The sequence below is a fragment of the Equus quagga genome, chromosome 6 (assembly GCF_021613505.1).
Source record: "Equus quagga isolate Etosha38 chromosome 6, UCLA_HA_Equagga_1.0, whole genome shotgun sequence".
NCBI lineage: Eukaryota > Metazoa > Chordata > Mammalia > Perissodactyla > Equidae > Equus > Equus quagga.
Window position 1 is genome coordinate 135,264,628 of NC_060272.1, and position 20,497 is coordinate 135,285,124.

At 48.1% G+C, this 20,497-nt stretch overlaps 1 protein-coding gene across 1 annotated transcript in view; it reads right to left on the bottom strand.

Annotated features, from left to right (window-relative positions):
* Positions 1 to 739: 739 nt before the first annotated feature.
* Positions 740 to 20,497, bottom strand: part of LOC124240822 (constitutive coactivator of PPAR-gamma-like protein 1) — a 109,588-nt gene continuing 89,830 nt past the window's right edge. The window contains exons 13-19 of the mRNA XM_046663917.1: positions 19,580 to 19,694; positions 14,521 to 14,730; positions 12,447 to 12,630; positions 11,750 to 11,887; positions 9,510 to 9,651; positions 8,715 to 8,811; positions 740 to 2,639 (exon numbers count right to left, since the gene is read on the bottom strand). Coding sequence (XP_046519873.1) covers positions 2,328 to 2,639; positions 8,715 to 8,811; positions 9,510 to 9,651; positions 11,750 to 11,887; positions 12,447 to 12,630; positions 14,521 to 14,730; positions 19,580 to 19,694 — 1,198 coding nt within the window. The 3' untranslated portion in view covers positions 740 to 2,327. The remainder of the gene's footprint in view (positions 2,640 to 8,714; positions 8,812 to 9,509; positions 9,652 to 11,749; positions 11,888 to 12,446; positions 12,631 to 14,520; positions 14,731 to 19,579; positions 19,695 to 20,497) is intronic.

Below are 20,497 nucleotides of genomic sequence, written 5' to 3' on the forward strand. Positions count from 1 at the left end.
CCGCCCCGCGCACGGCGCGCCCCGCCCCACGCAGGCCCCGCCCCGCCCCGCGCACGGCCCCGCCTCGGCCCACGTAAGGCGCCCCACCCTGCGCACAGGCCCCGCCCCGCCTTACGCACGGCCAGGAAGCGCGCAGCTCCGGCGGGGCCCCGAGGCTCCATCGCCGGCCGGGGCGGCCCGCGCCCTCCCACGCCCGACTCTCTCGCGGTGTCGCCGGCTGCGGCGCGGAGGAAGCCGCACGGCCCACGCCGACTCGGAAGGCGGGGCCGGGGCGCGCGCTCAGCGCAGGGGAGGCGCGGGCGGGCCAGGGCCGGGCCTCGGCGGGCTCGGCGCGGACGGGGGCCGGGGGCCGGCCACGGGGCCCACGGAGGCCTGACACCTGCACGTCAGGCGAACACGAAACCCGAACAAACGGTGGATCTGAGTGATCGAAAAAAGCGTTTTAACCAAGGTCAAATTTATTTCCTCCCCGAGCTGCTTATAAGAAATCAAACTTGTGTTTCTACCCAAGAACGTCCTGCTCGTGAGGATGAGACCCCGACCCCAGCACCTGCACCTGCACCTGCACCTGCACGCAGCCACGCGTGCTGCTGAGAGCTGGGAACCGGGAATTGCTCGCAAAGAGCAACACATTTCTAAATTTTGGTTATTTGCCCAAGCCCTTAAGTAGCTGTTTCAATTTGAATTAAACCTCAGTAAAATTTATGTTTTTACAAGGAATTTAAAAGCCACGCCATACTTTATACTAAAAGAATAAAGATTTTTATTAAGCATTGTAAGTTGCATTCAATAGCCTTCAGGTACACCACACCACAGCCCATCTACAATCAGTCAAACCCAACAGCAGTTCATTCTTGCACAATCCATGAGTTAGGGCGGAACTCCCTTCAACTTACAGTAAGATCCTACTCAGGTCTTGCGGGCAGGGATTGGGGAATTACGTCTCATTTCTGATCACTAACGTGTGATGAAGAGCATCAGGAGAATTATATGAAAACGAATAAGAAGTGATTCTGATTTCAAAGTACATTGTTTGGAAACATTAACAAAAACATCAAAATGATATAAGTATACCTGCTTCTACTAAATTCTTGATGGGAAAGTTCTCAAGAACAAGCAATTTGTTTCCTGCTACAGAAGGGGGGTTGTTTTTTTTGTTTTTTTTTTAAGGATCAAAGGGATTTTTTTTTGTTTTTCACAGAATTTCATATTTTGCTAATATGAAGGCAAAAAACAGCAACAAAGAACAATAATGCATACAGCAGTGAATACACCAGGGTAATGCTGATATTCGAAACAGCTAGATAATTTTGGGGGGTTTTAGAATAAATGCAACAGAGGTCAATAATCACAAAATTTTAAGGTTAGAGCAAGATCAGCCCATGACTAAACAGAGTTAACATCGTTTATAGGACTATTACTGATTATTAGCATTTTTGTTTTGCAAATGGGCACATACTGGTAAGAATGGAAGAGAGGACAATAACATGCATAATATTAACTACACACTTGAAAAATCATGAACCATGCAGAAGTTTAGCTCAAGTAGTAGCACTAATGGTCTACGTCTGATTCAAACCACATAGTTCATTGATCACAGATGCATGGTAATTAAGTCACGAAAAGTTTCAGAACACATTGTGTTGATTTTGAAAGGTCATTTGCATCTTCTATGATTTCAACTTTATCTCCATTTAACTTGCTTGTAAAGTATGTATGATGTACTGTATATTTAAAATCAGCAGAACGGCAATATTACTCTATAATTTTTTACTTTTGATAGTTGCACTTTTTTTTAACACAAAAGAACCACATCAACAGTGATGAAATTTAAGAAAGAAAAACTGTGGTTGTGCCTTATTTCTTTCATAATCATAAAATCAAAGCCTTAGACAAAGCTTTCTTGTGAACAGTAATGCAAAATCAAAGATAATGGCATACATATGGTGCCAAATGCTAAAAATGATATTTTAAGCTATATATACTTAAAGACTGCCAAAATTTGTTTTCTTTATAGTTCAAGAAACACAACTATAGGCTTTTGTCATAACCAGTTTAAACTTTGTGTGTACTTCATTTTAAGTGTGGGAGTCAAATGCTCTTCATTTTCTTTCTCTTTTTTTTTATTGTAGCATTTTGACTACAACTGGTTAAAACTAAAAATGTGTTGTTTAAATCTCTGATATCAAAGAGGGATCCGAATTTCCAAAGTCCTCATTTTTCTCTTACGGAAAGGAAAAAATGTACGTAACTGTAGGCTCTCTTTCTCTCCAGATATTCCTAAATCCTTACCCTTCCAGCATCCTTCACCCTCTATAAAAATAAGTTTACTCTTCTTTCTTTAAGACAGCTGCCTCCAGAGCGTCAGCTCGACGGCGAGCACTGTCTGTACTTAGTGCATTTAAGTGAGGATTTGTATTGCACGTCTTAGAGTCATTGTTCAAGGCACTTTCCGAGTGGCTGGGGGCCCTGGCGTCGCCCGCACTCCCGTTCATCTGGGGAGCCGGCTTCTCCTCAGCCACTGCTCCGTTTTCAGCCAGGGACCCATCTGAAGATACAGCAGAGGACTTGGACTCCCCGGACCTCGACTTCAGTTCTTTGGCCACTTCTTCTGCTGAAGCTGCATAAGGAGGCTTGCCCTGTTTAAACAAAGGACAACAAGTGATGAGGCAGCTTTTGATAAACAGCAGGAAAGAGGAGACCCCATCTGAGGCCTGATGACACTGGCTGCAAATTCAAGAACAACACAGAGCGTGGCTGCAGAGTGTGTACTCTCTGCTCTATGCATATTCTGCGATATACACTGTGCCCTCCACAGTCGATACTCTCTCTGCTCTATGCATATTCTGCGATATACACTGTACCCTCCACAGTCGATATTCTCTCTGCTGTCTGCATATTGTTACACACTCTGTACCCTCCCTAGTCCATACTCTCTGCTCTATGCACATTCTGATGTTCTCTGTAGACTCCACAGTCGACACTCTCTATACTCTCCATAATGTGTACAGTCATTGTACAGAGTGGGGCTGGAATGTCCATCACCTTTTCCTTACGGACATTCTCTTGTACACCAGGGTTTACCACACTCTCCCTTGGGCTCAATTTCCCACAATGTCTTCTCTTTCTAGTTTTCAATCCTAGAGTTCAGAAACAGTAATATAAATTTTTCCAGAAGTCAATACTACGGTCATTTTCTCAGAACCTGGAGAAAAATAATTTATGTAAAAATATAGCAGGTCCAAGAAGGGGAGAAAAATAATACTGAAGATTTCGAGTACATGCTCTCAAACCCCAGTGCCCTTACTCTCAGGGAAAAGTCCACTCGCCAAACTAAATGAACACTTGTCATGGTATCGACAGTGGTGATGGAGCCACCCCCTCCCAGATGCCTGCTGCAGTAACTGCATCCAGGGGCCTGTTCATTAGAGAACCCCTCAACAGTCACTCCTGGGGGGAAATGTGGGGCATGCGTGCAGGATGCAAGAGGGCTGAGAAGGAAAGCCAGCCTGTACCTGTTTGGAAACAGGCATTCCCTCTCCCTAGAGCCACTGCTTCCCGTAAGCCTTGGCCACTGTGAGGCGTCCCCCACCTCTAAATGCTCCACAAGCAGAGGGCAGCACCACCTCCTCCACCCAATGACAGAGTCTCTTAAAACTGGCCCCAGCAGGACGGCAGTAACAGAGACGGGAGAGACGGGCCAGAAATCTCAGGAACAAGCTGCCCTTCATCATCTGTCCTTCTCAAGGGGCAAGAACATTAATGTCACCTAAAAATGAGCCACAGAAAGTACCAAGATGGAACTGCACAGAACACCATTATGAGAAAACGGGGAAGGAATTACATCCTATGGAGAATGAAATATGTCAGAAAGGCATGCCCATAAAAGACCAAGACTGCGTCCTCTGACTTCAGAACGGGCAGTGGCAGGACAGAAGGAGAACGAGCAGCACAGATCAAACCAAGAAAAGCCAGAAATAAGGTAAAAAATTTAGAGAAGAATTCAAAAGAAAAAGAAAAAGAAAAAATAATTCCAGAAATGAAGACTAACTAGAAGAAACACACCACCAAATAAACATGGTAATACCTTAAGAAGGTGAAAAGGAAGAAAAACTTTTGAAATCAGAAAGAAACGAAGATAGAGAATATGCAAACCAAACACACGAGATAGCACTTCACACCCAGTAGGACAGCCAACTAAAGGACAGACAGGAACAAGTGCTGGCGAGGAGGGAAAGTGGAAGCCCCACACACTGTTGGTGGGAGTGGAAAATGGTGCAAGAGCTGTGGAAGACAGCCAGCTGGCGGTTCCTCAAATGCTTAAACATGGGGTCACCATACGCCCCAGAATTCACTCCTACACATGCACCCAAGAGGACCGAAAATGTGTCCTCCCAAAAACTTGTACATAATGAATGCATATAGTTAACAATACTGTATTGTTTATTTGAAAGTTGCTAAGAGAGTACAGTTGTCCCCCGGTGTCTACGGGGAATTGGTTCCAGGACCCATAGATACCAAAATCCCCAGACGCTCAAGTCCCTACATATAAAATGGTGCAATATTTGCATACAACCTATGCACATCCTCCCATATACTTTAAATCATCTCTAGATTACTTACAGTACCTAATACAATGTAAATGCTCTGTAAATAGTTGTTATACTATTGTCTAGGGCATAATGACAAGGAAAAAAGTGCACATGTTCAGTACAGATGCAACCACTATAGGCTTCTCAATCACAGCTGGCTGAACCCACAGATGCAGAACCCATAGGTGTGGAGGGCTGACTGCAGATCTTAAAAGTTCTCATCACAAGACAAAAAAACTTTGTAACTGTGTGAGGTGATAGATGTTAACCAGACAATGTGATGATACTGATTTGATATACATACAAATATCAAATCACTATGTTATACACCTGAAACTAACAGAATGTTATATGTTGATTATATCTCAATAAAACTAGGGGAAAAAACCAAACTTGTATATATGTTCATGGCAGCATTATTCATAATAGCCAAAAAGTGGACACAACCTCAATGTCCATCATGGATGAACGAAGGGACAAAACGAGGTCCATGCACACAATGGAGATCACTCAGTGATGGAAAGAATGACGGGCGGGTGTGTGCACAACATGCACACACACAGGTAAGTGCACAGTGACAGAACACAGCCTGGCTATCGGGGGGGACATGACTACTCAGGAGTCAGGGGTTTCTTTTCAGGGTGATGAATGTTCTGGAATTAGTGGTGACTGTTGCATGACCTTGAGAACAGACTGAACTGTACACTTTAAACAGGCGAACTGTGCAGGATGCGAGTTACAGCCTACAAACAGGAAGAGAGGAAAGGACTTGAGTACGCTGAGCCTTGCAGACAGACCCAGAAGGACGAGCACAGCAGGAGCAGCAGAAATGAAAAAAAAACAGAGGAAAAGGACAGAAACAAGAAACGGGCAATTCAAGAAAACTTGTGATGTCAAACAAGATCTGAGATCATGTCTGGAGACAGCGTGTCAACCAGAACGACCAGCAGCAAGGCGTGTTACTCAGCTCCAACGGAAAATAACATCTTGGGCAGTTAGGCCAAACAGCAACAACCTCAAAAGGAAAGACAATCAGAGTCGTCAGTCTTGGAGAGCAGAGCTTAGTGACAGAACACAGGTAAGACGCTCGAGAAGGAGAGGCTTTCAATTATTAGGAACAGACTGTTTTCAGATTGAGTACTGTCCCTGGCAGTCCTCCCTGAGGATTCCACTAAGGAGGGAGCCTCAGAGGGACAGGATGGACCCAGAGACAGGGGCTGGCGGGGCTGGGACAGTCAGTTGCAGAGCCGGACGAGTGAGGCTAAAGGAGAGTGTGGCAGGTCGTGGCGGGGGCCCGGACCACAGAGACAGTAAGAACGTAGCTATTTTTTAAATGTGAGAACAGTGGGGGAGAGTGGAGGGAGCATACACCAACATTTTAACTGTTCTCAGGGACCATGGATGGTGGTATTAGCTATGGTGAGCCAACTGTGAGTGCAATATGGCATGGGGTAAAGGACGAGTTATGGGCATTCTAATTCAATCATCCTCTATGCTCTTAGGAACCATGATTCTCAGGATGGAAGAAAAGACATGTACACAGAAACATAAACAGTAAAGGTTAAGTAAAATCCCCCAAGTCCTAAATCTGAATCAGAAGAGTCAACACAAACTCTTGAGATATTTCATCAAAAAAAAAGCAGCAGCACACACATATACATGTCTGTGTGTGCACAGTACATACACATGTGCGTGTGCACCCCTTCTCCTCTAGCTCTGTCCACAGGAAAAGCCACATATACACATCTGTGTGTGCACAGTACATGAGTGTGTGCACCCCTTCCTCTCTAGCTCTGTCCACAGGAAAAGTCACGTATACATCTGTGTGTGCACAGTACATAGGAGCGTGCGCACATCCTCCCCTCTAGCTCTGCCCACAAGAAAAGCCACGTGTACATGTCTGTGTGTGCACTCTACATACGAGCATGCATGCATGTGCACACCTTCCCCTCTAGTTCTGTCCACAGGAAAAGCCCAGAAACAGTAACTGGGCATGAAAGAAAGCACATAGAGATGTAACAGAGAAGAGACTCAACAAAACAAAACCCTGTAGTCATTTCATGAGGATTTTGCCTTAGAAAAATACAGTAAAAAGCATGTCGGCTGAGTGTGCATGCTTATGTATGAAGAAAGAGGACTCCGTGTCTGTGTGCACAGAACACCAGGAACAGTGACTGAGTCTACGGCAGCCCGAGTCCATCACTGCCCAGACTGTGGTCTTGAAAGGCCGTTTCCCACTAAAGAAACCAAAAAATGAAGAGAAGTGGCTGTCCCAGGTCTACGGGGCCACGTGATGCCCCAGAAAGGGAGTCCCGAAACCCACAGGTCATGGCCAAGGGCCCCAGCAGCCAATGATAGGCAGGGAAAGCCACAGGACCACACAGTCACTGTGCCTCTCCTGTAAGGGCTCTAACACTTGGGCACCAAATAGGAGGTGACGGGAAGCATCTTTTTATCAAAATACCCCAGGAAATAATGAAAAAGATATGATGGAATGAGAGCATCTTTGTTCTGCAATCCCCAGTGAATGAATAGATGTAGTCACTGAGGATCAACAGGCCCTCACACATAAGAACAGACAAGAAGGCAGGAAAGCACGCAGCTCCACTCCAGCCCTGCCACAGGGATGAAGCCACGTCCGACGCAGCATCCACACCCAGCTACCAGCTGCAAGAAAGACAAGGACACAGCTACCCGGGGCACAGGCCGTGAGCACACTCAGCAAAATCCACAGGTGAGCCTGCAGGGGATGCTAGATGGTCCTTCAAGAGAGGAAGTAAAGGAAAGAGAGAGGAGGAAAGCGCCAGCAGAGACATAGCACAGTGGAAGGAACCAACAGAGCCCAACCACAGGACCAGGGAAGCAGACACCGGTGACAGCCACAAGCAGACAGCCAAGAGGTCAGGTACATTCCAGGGTCACAGTGATTCTGGGTGGAGGAGGCAGCAGGTTGGCGTTGAGACAGGCCTGTGAGGGGCCCTTGCTGTGGCTGGGAAAATGCTCTTCATCCCTCGGGCATCAGCCACGTGGGTATTTGCCCTGTACCTCATGAAGCCACATGTCTGTCCTGCGTGGCAGTTGGTATACACATTTTACACATGGAGACATGTTTCCTACAACCAGCTCAGGACGGCCCCTGTCCACTACAGATGACAATAACCATCCATGAGGGCCGTCTCCACGGGACGGGCTCTGGGCTGGAACACCAGTTAGGACAGTGTTCTCCTCCCTCTCGTTAACCTGTCAAGAGGCTAAGAGTGCCTTTGGCTCAAAAGGGGTCTCTGAAGGCAGAGGAAGGTGAGGGTGGGGCTCGTGGGAGCCAGACTGAGCCGAGCACCTCCCCTTGCTGGATGCCGTGCTGCAGCAGGGCTGCCTGGCTCCACGCCAGGGAAGGGACTGCCTCTGCACTCGACTGGCTTGATGAGTTCACGCAAACAGACGTTAAGGAGATGCGAAGATCACCTGGTAAAGGCACAAGTTTTTTTCTCTCGGCCAGTTAAGTTTTCAAATATGATTTATTGAAGTATGAGTCACAAGAGCGTACTCCTCCTAATGTTCACACGGATAGTGTGGGAAGAAACTGCACACTTTGATTCAATATCCTAATTTAAGAGGTCAGACAACACAAGACAGGGTCAGGGCTGACCAGTATTTTTACAAGACCGTTCTCAAGGGGATATTCATCAGGACTCAGGTCCTAAAACCGTATGTCCAAAGCGGAAGAAAACTGCAGCTCTTCCTGCAGACAGGCACGTGACTGCTTCCTCATGGGCTGATCTGCTTGGGAACAGCGAGCCAATGTGGTCCAGAAGGAGAAATGGGTGTGCTGTCCCAGCACTGAGAGTCACAAGTTTTTTTCTAAATCTTAAATGCTATTTACCTAAATAACGTTTATAATATAAACCCCATTAACAGCCCCCGGATTATCCTCAGCGCAGTCCCTGAGTGGCAGGGAGCACGAGACCAGCTCCCTCCAGCACAGACGCCCTGAGGCGATGGGACAGGGAATTCCTCCTGGTGAGCCCCACCCTGCCTCGTGGTGCCTCATGGCCCTCTCGAGTTAGACGCCCCGACAGCTACGGAAACATCCAAACCCTCCCGACCAGCGTGACCCTATCTTACCTGCATCACAGCCTGGGTTTTGTAGCCTCTGCCGTAGTACCTGCCACCTCGTCCAAATGTTCTGATCACCGGGGTAGAAATAACTCCTCTCGGGCGCCTGAACAAAGGAAAGAGAACGACAGCAAACTGACTTAACCTGTTACACTGACATACTGAAATAACATCAAACGGATTTAAAGGTGTCTGATCTTACGCCATGGGAAGCATGGAGTTTATAAATCACGGTCACACCAAAGATTTATTCCAAGGAATCAATCTTATTTTTTGGTCCAAATCCAGTGCATTCAATTTGAAAAATAATACCCTTCAAAAATGCTACTTCTTTAAAAACATTTAAAAAAGTTAATTGAATAATGTGTGGATAATTATGTAATGCTGGTCTAAATAAATATAAAATGCTACATATAATGGAATCCTATGCAACCACTGAGAACAGACATCATTCTTTTTTTTTTTTAGGAAGATTAGCCCTGAGCTAACTGCTGCCAATCTTCCTCTTTTTGCTGAGGAAGACTGGCCCTCAGCTAATATCTGTGCCCATCTTCTTCTACTTTACATGTGGGACACCCACCACAGCATGGCTTGCCAAGCGGTGCCATGTCCACACCCGGGATCCGAACCAGCGAACCCCGAAGCCCGAAGCTGAATGTGCACACTTAACTGCTGCGCCACCAGGCTGGCCCCAACATCATTCTCAATGACGTAAAAATGTTCCTAGTAAACTCATAATTGAAAAAGGCAAGCAAGAGGCTGTTTTTTATCTATACAAATATGCTTCCATTGTTCAGAACTCACCCTCTTGCTGGTCCCCCAACAGAAACAACCTGCAGGGGGAAGGGCCCGCGGCCCCCGCGGCCCCGCCTGCTCCCGGCCCAGTGGCCCACCACAGTGCCGGCAATTTCCAGCTTCCCTCCCTGAGAAGGTATAGGTTGGATTCCTGCAGGAAAAATAGACCGTAAAACCTTTACAATCACAGAATTAAGAATGACAAAGAGACACAAGCAAGAAATTTCTTTTCAGTTGTGCTTTCTGTTTCGTAAGAAGCCCCTCCCCTGGCTTTGTGTAGACTCCTTGTTATGACGTGGACTATACGCGCACACTGCTTGATTTTAACACTTTTAACTGTTGTTAAAAATACACCTGAAAGGACAAATGTGCTGGCTGTTCAAAGACCCCATGACAAGTGACATAGGTTACAACCGCAACGTGTGCAGTACAGAAACAGACCCAAAAATATCCTGTCCCTGGTGCACACAGCACGCTGTCTATATGGCCAAGATGGAAATCTGCAAACTCGGGCGGATTTTCTCTTCGGGTAGTTACTTCTGAGTTTACTACCTTAACCAAACATTACAGGAGCTAACCAGTAAATCTAGCCTGCTATTTCTTATTGTATTGTTAAATCGGAATTCCCCTAGGCAGGGTCACAAATATTCATTCTATTCACTAACTTGTATAAATTACTGCTGGCCTGCATATTCTTAGGTTTCCTGACTAACCTAAGAAAATTCTCAAGTAATTAACTGATAGCAAAACTTCTGATAAAAACAAAACAGAACCTCAATAGTCTTATTTTCTGAGAGATGGAATGGACCATAATAAACTCTCCATCATCTGATGTCAGCCATGAGGATGAGCAGCCAGGCAGCCTGTCCAACAAAATCTACCGTGAGCCTTACATGTTCTAGCAGCCACATTAAAAAAGTATAAAAACAGACAAAGTACGTTTTAATATTTTTTTCTTTAACCCAGTATATCCAAAATAATATTAATTTCAATATATAATCAATATAAAAAACTACTAATGAAATACTTTACATTCTTTTTTCCGTATTAAATCTGTAAAACCAGATGTGTACTTTGCACTTAGGACCAACTCAGTTTGGACAAGCCACCAGTCACGTGCTCGAGAGCCACATGTGGCCAGCGGCTCCCACCCTGGACAGCGCAGGTCTCAGTCCCAGACACAATCTGGGGAAGGGCAGGGAGCAGGCTCCTCGCAAATTTCATTCCAATCCCACACTGTCCAGTCCAACCTCCCCGAGCCTCTCATCCCAGCTGCAGCTAGCGTTGAGGGGTGCAGGAGCTGAAGCCAACTGGGAAGCAGAAAGCTCGCGTCACTGTGCACTGCACGACACACAGGAACAGGAAGAAGAGCGCCCCGGACAGGGGAGAGCTGAGGGAGGCAGGAGAGGGGCATGCAAGTCCAGTGGGGAGGAGGAGAAGCCCTGAGTGCTGCCGAGAGGGCGGCGCTCGCCTGGGGGTCCTGACTCCTACAGAAGAGGTCTCATCAGCCCTGTAGGCACCACAAGGAACAGCTAGAAACACTCCTGGTCAAGAGAGAGAGGCTTGCCTACCCTAAAAGTTACTCAAAAATGTACTTGACAACCCTACATTGTGACTTGATGGCCAGATTTAGACATGCAGTCCCAAAATGCAGGATCGCGACAAAGCCGCAACTCACAGGCTTCTAATTCCAGTAAAACATTACTTCAAAACTAAAGGTTAAGGCTTTTTTTTTCCTCCCTTGCAAGCCTAACACAAATGAGAAGAGAAGCAATGGAAATTTAAAACTAACTTACTTACATATCTGATATTACATCTTCCTTTAAAAATGTTTCTATGAAACAAACCATGATAAACTTTTAATGCCAGGAATTCTATTGCGGCCTTAGAGTCTTCTATACAAGCATAATCCTCTTTACCAAGAGGAGGCTGTTAGGAAACACAGTTGGAAAAACACTACACTGGGTGTTACCAGGCAGCCCGAGCTCTCACAGGAGGCAACGGTCAGGGGCCGGGCACACAAAAGGGCTGTGTGTGGACACGTGCCAGCCCCGCGGGAAGGCAGAGACGGGCCACAGCTGCCGCGGAGAGCAGGGACAGACAGGGGCTGGGAGAGGACGGCAAGGATGCCAGGGCGGGGCCCGCGGAAAGGATATGGTGCTGCAGTCAGGACAGGAGCGGAGGCAGAGAGCCAGCCGGCGGGAGGGCTGCTGGGGGCAAAGCTCTAGGAGGAGGCGAGGCATAATTACCGCCCTGCGACTTGCTAGTCCTGCTGCTGTCACTGCCTGAGAAGGCTCCGCAGTGTCCTGCCGCCGTCGCCACGCGGAAGGCACGGTAAGCGCCTGTTGCTACAGTTTCCCCATAGGGGCCTCCAAAGCCACAGACTCCTGTGGGACCCGGGTGGAGAGAGACGGGAGAAGGCATGAGGAACCAGGTTCAGGGGAGAGCCACCGCTGGGCTTTTGGGCAGCAGACACCCCCGTCTCTTTCAGTTGTTTTTACACTGTCTGCCAGGGAGGGGTTTCGTGGCCCCTCGCATCACCAGCAGAGCAAGAGCGACATGTCACCTCGCTCGCTCTTGGGGGAGCCTTCTGCAACCGGGCACCTGCACATGGGCCCTGCCACTGGCCCGGGAGGTGGCCTCAGTGGAGGAGGGTTCCTCTGACTTCACACGTGAGAGAGGCTTAAATCACCACGTGAGGAGAGCTGTCAGCTATAGGGACCGATTTTCAAATCTCATCTCCACAAGTCTCTGTAGCTCCCTCTCCCTCTCCCACTCTCTCTTCCAGGAGCAAGTCTGCTCCTTTCTAATGTGGAGGGCTGCTGCTGCAGACCTCAGCACTAAGCTGACAATCCATTACAAGAGCTCAACACAGCAGGCCAGCCCCACGAGAAGGCTACCCACTGTGTGCGTGCCCCTACCCTCGGGAGTGGGGGACACACTCACCTGCAAAGCCCCGCCCTCGGCCTGGAGCTGGGGGGACGGGCCCCAAGTGCCGCGGGTACACGGAGGCGGGGTAGAAGGGCAGCGCCGCAGGTGGTGGGAAGGGGAGGGGGTGGCTCTGCCGGGAGAAGCTCAGCCCTTCCAGGATGCTCTGCCGCATCTTCTCTACCTTGGCAGCTTGCTCGGCCTGCAAGTCAAGGACCAGCAGGTGAGAACTTGATTCACAAGGTTTCCATTGAATTCGAACGAATAGAAGAGAAACAAGATACACAAACTGCTTTGGGCCGTGTCAACTTCTTTACCCATAAGTAACAGTCACAATCTGCTCAGCAACACTGGTTTGCAGAATGCAAACATGACCAAAAAAACCAAAAACGCAAAAAAATTAACAGACACCTCTTAATCTCATCAACAAACATGAACTTAAATTCTGACTTTCCCAGCATATCTTCGGTGAGAACCATTCTATAAAAGTTATTAACTGAAACAATTTGGTTCTCGACACCAATACTTCCGCCTGGACAGATGACACCGGCAGACTCCCTTCCGCTTTTGCGCGCAGGGACGGCAGACAAGGCCCAGCTCACCCTGAGAGCCGACTTTCCTATCACTGAGCATTAGGTCAGCAGCGACTGCATCGTACAGAGAGGGAACTGAGCCAAGGGACAGGCGCTGCTGACGGGAAGCCTGGAGCCCCGTCTGCGAGGCTGCCTGTGAGGGGACTGTTTGGTGGCTTCACGTCAGTCACAGCATGGAACAACGTAGCTGTACAACTGTGGACAGCACAACTCATGTGTGTCAAACATCACCGTGAAAAACATCTAAAACATTCAACTGTGGAGACTTTGTTAATATGCACACAAATACACAGACCAACAACCAACCTTTAACCAGAGACTCTAACAATCTGCTCCCGCGTCCATCTGTCCTCAGATGGAGCTCAACTGAGAGCCACGGTGGCACGGGGACAGCGTGTGCTCTGTAGCCTAAGGGTTAAAAGCCTGGAGCACCGTGAGCCTCTTTAAGACAATCTCCTTCACTTTATTTTTAAATTAGGATTTTAAAAAGCACACTCAAAGGGGCCAGCTCCGTGGTGTAGTGGTTAAGTTTGTGCACTCCATGTCAGCAGCCCAGGGTTTGTGGATTCGGATCCTGGGTGCAGACATGGCACCGCTCATTGAGCCACGCTGTGGCAGGCATCCCACATATAATAGAGGAAGATGGACACGGATGTTAGCTCAAGGCCAGTCTTCCTCACACACAGACACACAAAAGTACACTTGATCCTCGTTATTCATGAGTCCCAATATGCAAATTCGCCTACTCGCTAAAACCTGTTTGTAACCCACATCAACACTGGCAGCATCTCGTGGTCATTCACAGACATGTGAGGGGGGACGCTGAGCTGCCAGCGAGAAGGGGAGAAGGCAACCTCTGCCTTCTTGCTTCAGCTGCTACACTGTGAACAGGTGTCCTGCTCTCTGTCTAGGTGGTGCAGGCTTCTGTTCCCGTGGGTGGCTGTGCTGTTGGAAGCGGCCCCAAACGCACCGCTGAGTACTGGTTGGTGTTCCCAAGGCCCGGCTGCACCATGCCCTAGGGAGACGAGCTCGTTCAGGCTGAGTCAGAGTCAAGGCCACCGGCCCTGAGGTCAGTGTCGGTGCATTCACATATATATAAAGACGTCTTTAAACAGAAACACACTTAAAACAAAGTTATGTCCCGAGTGGTGGAGGAAGATGCTGCAACCAGAGGCCCACAGGAACGTGACCCCGCATTCTCCCTGGGAGCAGCGGTTCAGGATTTGGTAATTCAGCATCCAAGGCGAGTTTACAGAATATGAGTACTGTGAACAATGAGAATCAAGTGTACAATACCCGTGCACCTGGGCTCACGTTGGCAACAAGCTGACACTCAAACGCTGTGCTGGGCCCAGCCTGAATCAGAATCCCTGTCACGCAGGCTCATTACCAACCCCGCACGAAAGACGACAGGTCAGCCAGTGAGCATGCCTTCATTCCAGCTGGAGGCGGCCACCTGCCCCTCCCCGCCCGCCACAGCTTGTGTTCCCACAACTGACCTGACCATCACAGAGGTCGATGAGTGGGGTCTTTTCCCGGCTTGCTTTGAGCAGTTTGGACTGAAAGAGCTTCCCATCAAAATACATCCAAGGACAGCAGTGTTCCCAGGGCACTGGCTGGCCACAAGCGTCGTTGGCAAACAGGGCCATGTCCACACCACTCATGAAGAGAGCCGACAGCTGAATGCCTCGGGGGTCGAGGTTCTCAATCTTAAAATGGAAAAGAGTGATTTCTATGCAGTAAGAACACTACAGGATCCGATTCTTTGCAACATCTGACTACAACTCTCCAGGGTTAACAAGGACACCCCCCAACCATCACCCCCTCAACACACCCATCATTACCTCACAGGGACCTAGCACTGGCCTGTCTGAACAGAAACACTTTCTATGTTATTTAACAAGTTTAAATTTAAGAGACTGTTTTATAAACATAATGAAATATTTCAATTTGGAATTTGTAAAGCATTATACAACTGTAAAGGAATACTGTATTTAAGGTGGACACGTGACAAAGTAACAAATTATTAATGGTCTCCCTAACAGTTAACAAGCCCACAATTCATTTGTGAAATAAAATTTTACACTTCAGATTCTATACACTGGGAACAGATTAACAGAAAGGATGTAAAAGGAACAATCTATTAAGATTCTACATTTTCCGAGTAGTTGTCTTAAAACATTACTTGGTATAACTTCACTCTAAAGCTTGTACTTTACGTCCACATTATCTTATGTGTTAATGTTTATATAGCAACTTATTAATGAGACTGTCAAAATGCTTTAGGAGAAATGGATAGCTTATAAATGAAAGAACACAACAACAAAAACATTGTATCTGGACCATGCAGACTATGGGAGCCTCGCTCCTCTTGCCCGGTCAGCAGTGCTGGGCCTGCCTGCCTTCCTTCGTACACGCAGCCCACTCTTCTACACCCGATGCGCAGGACGAGATACACACTGACAGATGCAGTCAACTCTTGATTATCTGTCTGTGAAGGGCCTCGCTGTGGATCGTCCGGGACTGGGTCTTAGCTGTCTTCCCACCCTGCACACTTATTTCCTAAGGTGATGGCGTCTCAAGAATGCAGTCTGCATGGGGTACCAACCTAAGCAGTGCATAACTGTGCAGGTAAACTGGCTTTTCATTAAAGAGAAAAAAGATCATTCCAATGCCAATAATAATGAGTTCACGATTATCTGCTGTTTTGTGCTGTGAGTGTCAACATTCCCCCATTATCAGCTAACACTGTGTTTTCCAACCTCTTTTGTTATTTTTAAGTCAGTGCAGTTCAGAACTTCCCCAACCTAGAAGTCTGTCCACCCCTCCCAGCCCACCCCGCGGATTCCTGCTTCTCTACAGTGTTGAGAGGGGAGCTAAACATGTTCAGGTAAGGGCAGGTGGGGCTGGGGTGACGGAATTGGATGCATTTTACATCTATGAGCAGAAAGAGGAAAAGAGAGGGTGGAAACAGGAAACATTCGCCCGACTGACTGATCCCTGCAGGCCCCACCGCCCGTGCTGCACAGACGTGGAAGCCCTTCTCCTCTGAGTCTCAAGGCAGAAGGAGGGAACGTCTCCTCCTGGAATGCTGATGCTGCGGGAGTGGCACCGCAGCGACGCCAGCCCGAGCTCAGGCTGCCCGTGTAGACACGTGGCCTCAGCCCCTCCACGAGGACGACGGCCACCAGCCTCCAGTAGCTCTCTCCTGCCAGTCCTCAGCCTCCGGGGCCAGAGGCGGGAGGACCTGGCCAAGGCGGGGGGTACGGTAATGGCGGTGCTTAAGCTGCTCTGCAGATATCTGCTCTGCCACCCAAACACATCACAGGTGTCAGCAGCGCCCTTCTGGGGAAGCTCGAAGCTGCTGCCATTTCTTGGTCCCTGCTGGTATTGGTCGCATCCACATCCAAACCCTGACTTGACTAATCCGGCTCAAAAGCACTCCGGCAGACGGCCATGTGAGCGCTAAGGTTAGGCAACGACAGCAGGTGTGTGGAGCACAGAAGCACGACCATGAAAACGAGGGCTCCTGGCGGGCTGATGTCTACCTCATCCACACACGTATATTTATGTTAAAGGGCCTCGCTGTTAGTTGATATATTTATATTCTTTCCCTAAATGTTAATTATAAAAATAATACTACCTAATATTTATGGGTGACAATAAATATATATCAGATGCCACTCTGGATTTTCACATGGATCATCTCCGTTACATCTCAGCCACCGCATACACAGGAGTTGCTCTTAGTACTCCGTCTGATACATGGAGAAACCAAGTCACAGAGACCTTAAGGCCACAAAACCGGTCACTGGCAGCGCCAGAACCTGAACTTGATGATATTCACATTCCAACCTCATTCTCTTATACCAAGTAAGATAAAATATTCAACATTATCCAAAGTTCCTCAACTAGAGAAAACAGTGACAACACTTTCTGACTTTTTAGGAAACAGGAATATGGAATTTAATCTCAGGCCAATTAGCTCAAGAAGCAAATCCCAGGGAAGTGACTTTGTCCAACTCCTAACAGAATCCTACTTTAATCTGTCCTATTTCCCGATTTGCAACATAACCCCTTCAGGTTTCACAGACATGCTACACGCCCCAATACTGTCTTTAAAGCTGTCCATTTTCAATCTTTCATACTGTGCACCTGGCACGTGAAACTGTTAAGAGAATCTAAGGCAGGTACAGCGACGTCACAAGCAAGAGAGAAAGAAACTAGACGGAGGTCAGTCTGTGCAGAGGCACGCCCTCCTCCACACCCAGTCAGCACTGACATTCACGCAGGACTCAGCAGCAGTGCCTCAGAAATACACCAGGGAAAAGTGAGGGCCATCAGCCACCGTCAGGGTCCTGGAGCCACGCTGGACACTGAACATTCATGGCCACGGCAGGCGGTTGAGACAAACCTCTTACAAGTCACTTTAGCTAACGGTTTCAACATCTTTCCCCACCACACCTCCCATCAGAAAAGCCAACAAGAGGCCACGCTGTCAGAATTGGGTCTTTTCTTTCTCTTCTCTACGTTATTCTCAAAGCACATAGGGGACAAAAATGGGAGAAGAAAAACTGTCTGGGCAATCCAGGCCCTGGGTCCCGGCCCCGGAACAGCAGCAGAAATCAAGAGTTGACTATATCCTCAACAGTGAGATGGTAGCTCACAGAAAAGCTCCGTCATTGCTTTTGTTATAGCAAAACAACTTTATGGTTAAATGAAAACGCAATTTTAAAATTCACTTTTCTATCACTGAATTTTGGGACCCTCAGCTCTGCACAGGGATTTGTATAGCATTTAATTGATGATTCTCAATCTGATAGCTGAGAGGATCTTTCATCTTAAAAAAACACAACTACCTTTCCCCCGAACGAATGCTGTTGTGTTCCCTTCCAGCTCTTTCGGGATCTATGCTGCTCGTGAATGCAGCCCTGAGGGTGCAGGCTGTCCTTGGTGAAGGGAACGCAGACCCTCAGACCAGCAAGAGCCAGAGGCACGTGGCGAGCCTGAAGTCACTGCACATGACACGGGCCTTTCTAAACACGGCTCTGGGAACGCCTGCTGTAGATACGGATCAGGGGAAACCATGAAAGCGCTAAGACCTCAAAAGAACCAAAATGAAAGCTTACAGTGGGACTGTCTTTCAAAGTTATATCCTCTGTGCTGATCCAAAAATGAAAAGGATATGGGAGAGAAGATGAACTCTGAGTAAAGCAACTTGATGGTGAACAGGCTTGGTGGGCATACCTGATACCTGGCGGTCTGATTTTCAGAACTGGGATGTCAATACTGATGTAATAATCTAAATAAGAGAAACAGGAAGCAGAGGTAGAGGGGTGGCACCACACTGCAGCAACAGTACTTCCAACACCCCTGAGCACATGTGGGGACGAGGCGGTGATGGCACCACCAGCCCAGGACAGGGGAGGGGGGCCTCGCCCAGGGACCCCAGCCAAACATTCCACAACGGAAACTTAGATTCAAAACCATTAAAAGTAACAATAATTTCCATCTAACAAACAGAAAAGCTTAATCTACAAAGTAAAGAATACAATTTGAGGTGAATTCTCCTAAGTTTTGTTGTCTTATTTAGCTTGTTTCAAAGTCATCAAAAGCCTAAGGTGACCACAAATGACATGGGCTCTGCACAGTTGAGGGTCACTCAACACTAAATTACTGAATTTAACTCGATAATTTGGCGGAAACCAGAAATTTATTGAGCCCCAACTGTAGAATACTGAAAATCTGTAAAGTGAGCCTGAAACTCCTCTGCAGGGAAAGCACGCCTTTGTCAGGAAGGGCAAAAAGATCTAAAAGTGAAGGCGATTTTGTCAAAAGAGATTACTGGATTACAAATTAAATTTTGTAAAAAAATAAACAAATAAATAACCAATGGCAAAGAAAAAACCAAAACCCTGTACATTAAAAAGAAAAGGCAGATCCACTAATTTAGCTACCTCTGAAAAGTCTTAAACTTTCTAAAATTTAGTGTAGAAATTAGAAAGCAAGTACAGCCATGCGAACACAGTGACTGATCCACGTGCAGTGAGCAGACGAGCACACCAGAAATCAGGTGAAACGTGGAGAAATTAACTTGTCAAAACCATGGAAGAACACAGGGAGCTAGTGGACAGGAGTCAGAGGACACGATGTAAATGCGACGAGGACCGGAGGAGGTGCACGTGGTCCTCAAGTGGTTTCTAAAGGGACTTACAACACCAGGAGGGCAAAGACTCCTTTTCAGAGAAAACGAGTGTGGCAATTAGGAACAACAGGACGAAATAAGGAAAAGAATCCTGGCCAGATGTTAGGAAATCTTTGAGACCAAGCCCTCCCGGGGTCTGGGATCCCACCTGAAATAAAAGCCAATTTACCTCCTGATGTGAAAACAAGAATGAACACCCACAGGTAAACAAGGGAAAGTCCTTATCGGACAAGAGCAGACTCGACCTTTTCCACGAGCAGGAAGGCTCCCAAGCTCACACCAGCAGCGTGCTGCCCAGTGCGGCCAGCTGTGTCTCCCGGACCCCCACGCCAAGGACTGAGGCTGACCCTTACCTTGAGCTCCTGCAGCTGATCAGGCTCGTAGAGTTTGGGGGACAATGCCTGGGCCAGGAAGGCATCCAGCTCCTGGCGACGCAGTATCCGTGCTCCGGGCCACTGCACCATGTACCTACAGCGGGGAAGAGAGAGGGTCTGGGGTCAGGATGAGCGGTCAGCAGTCACACACACAACCTGGCGTTCAGGTTCTAGGGAGACTCAGGTGACACAAGCTGAGGGGCCTGCATGGATTTCTTACCCAGCTTTCCTATTTTCCCTGGAGGATGCAACTACAAATGACATGGCTTCTTCATCCTACAAACCCGTGAAGCGCTAGCCCTCCACCAGCCCAGGCCAGGCACTCCTTTGCAAACCGTGACTTGGAAAAAAGACCATCCTGGGGACGCCTGGTCTTCTCAAGACCATTCCTGGTTTTCCTGGCAGCAGAGACTCTAGTACTCAGTGCAGCCACCGCAACGACGGCTCTCCCTGGTTAGAGTACCTGCTATTTCTCCAGCTGGCTTTCTATTTACATTTTAGCAGTTACCTTCTACCTCCTTCTCCCTGTGAGTCCTGGCCGAGCCTTTCTGGAGGCAGAGAGAGCAGGGAGTGTGTACACAAAGAGAGGCGCATACATAAACAACGGTGAAATACCATAAAATGCAGCTCCCTTGCTAGCCCACCCCGAGGGCATGGCAGTCAGGAGCAAGGTGAGGGCAGCTGACGCTCCCTGTGCCCAGCTCCTCTGTGCACGCTGCTCCCCTCTGAGCACTGACTGTTTTCAATCTCTTCCACGTTGCTCAGTCTTCTCCAGACAGCCTTTCCCATGCCTTCTCCCCAGGCCTCAAGTTTCCTAGCACAGAGGTGTGAGGGTGTCTGTGGTCTCCCGTATCGCTCCTCCTCTCACTGCCCTTCAGAAGCAGGGAAGCTGGGCAC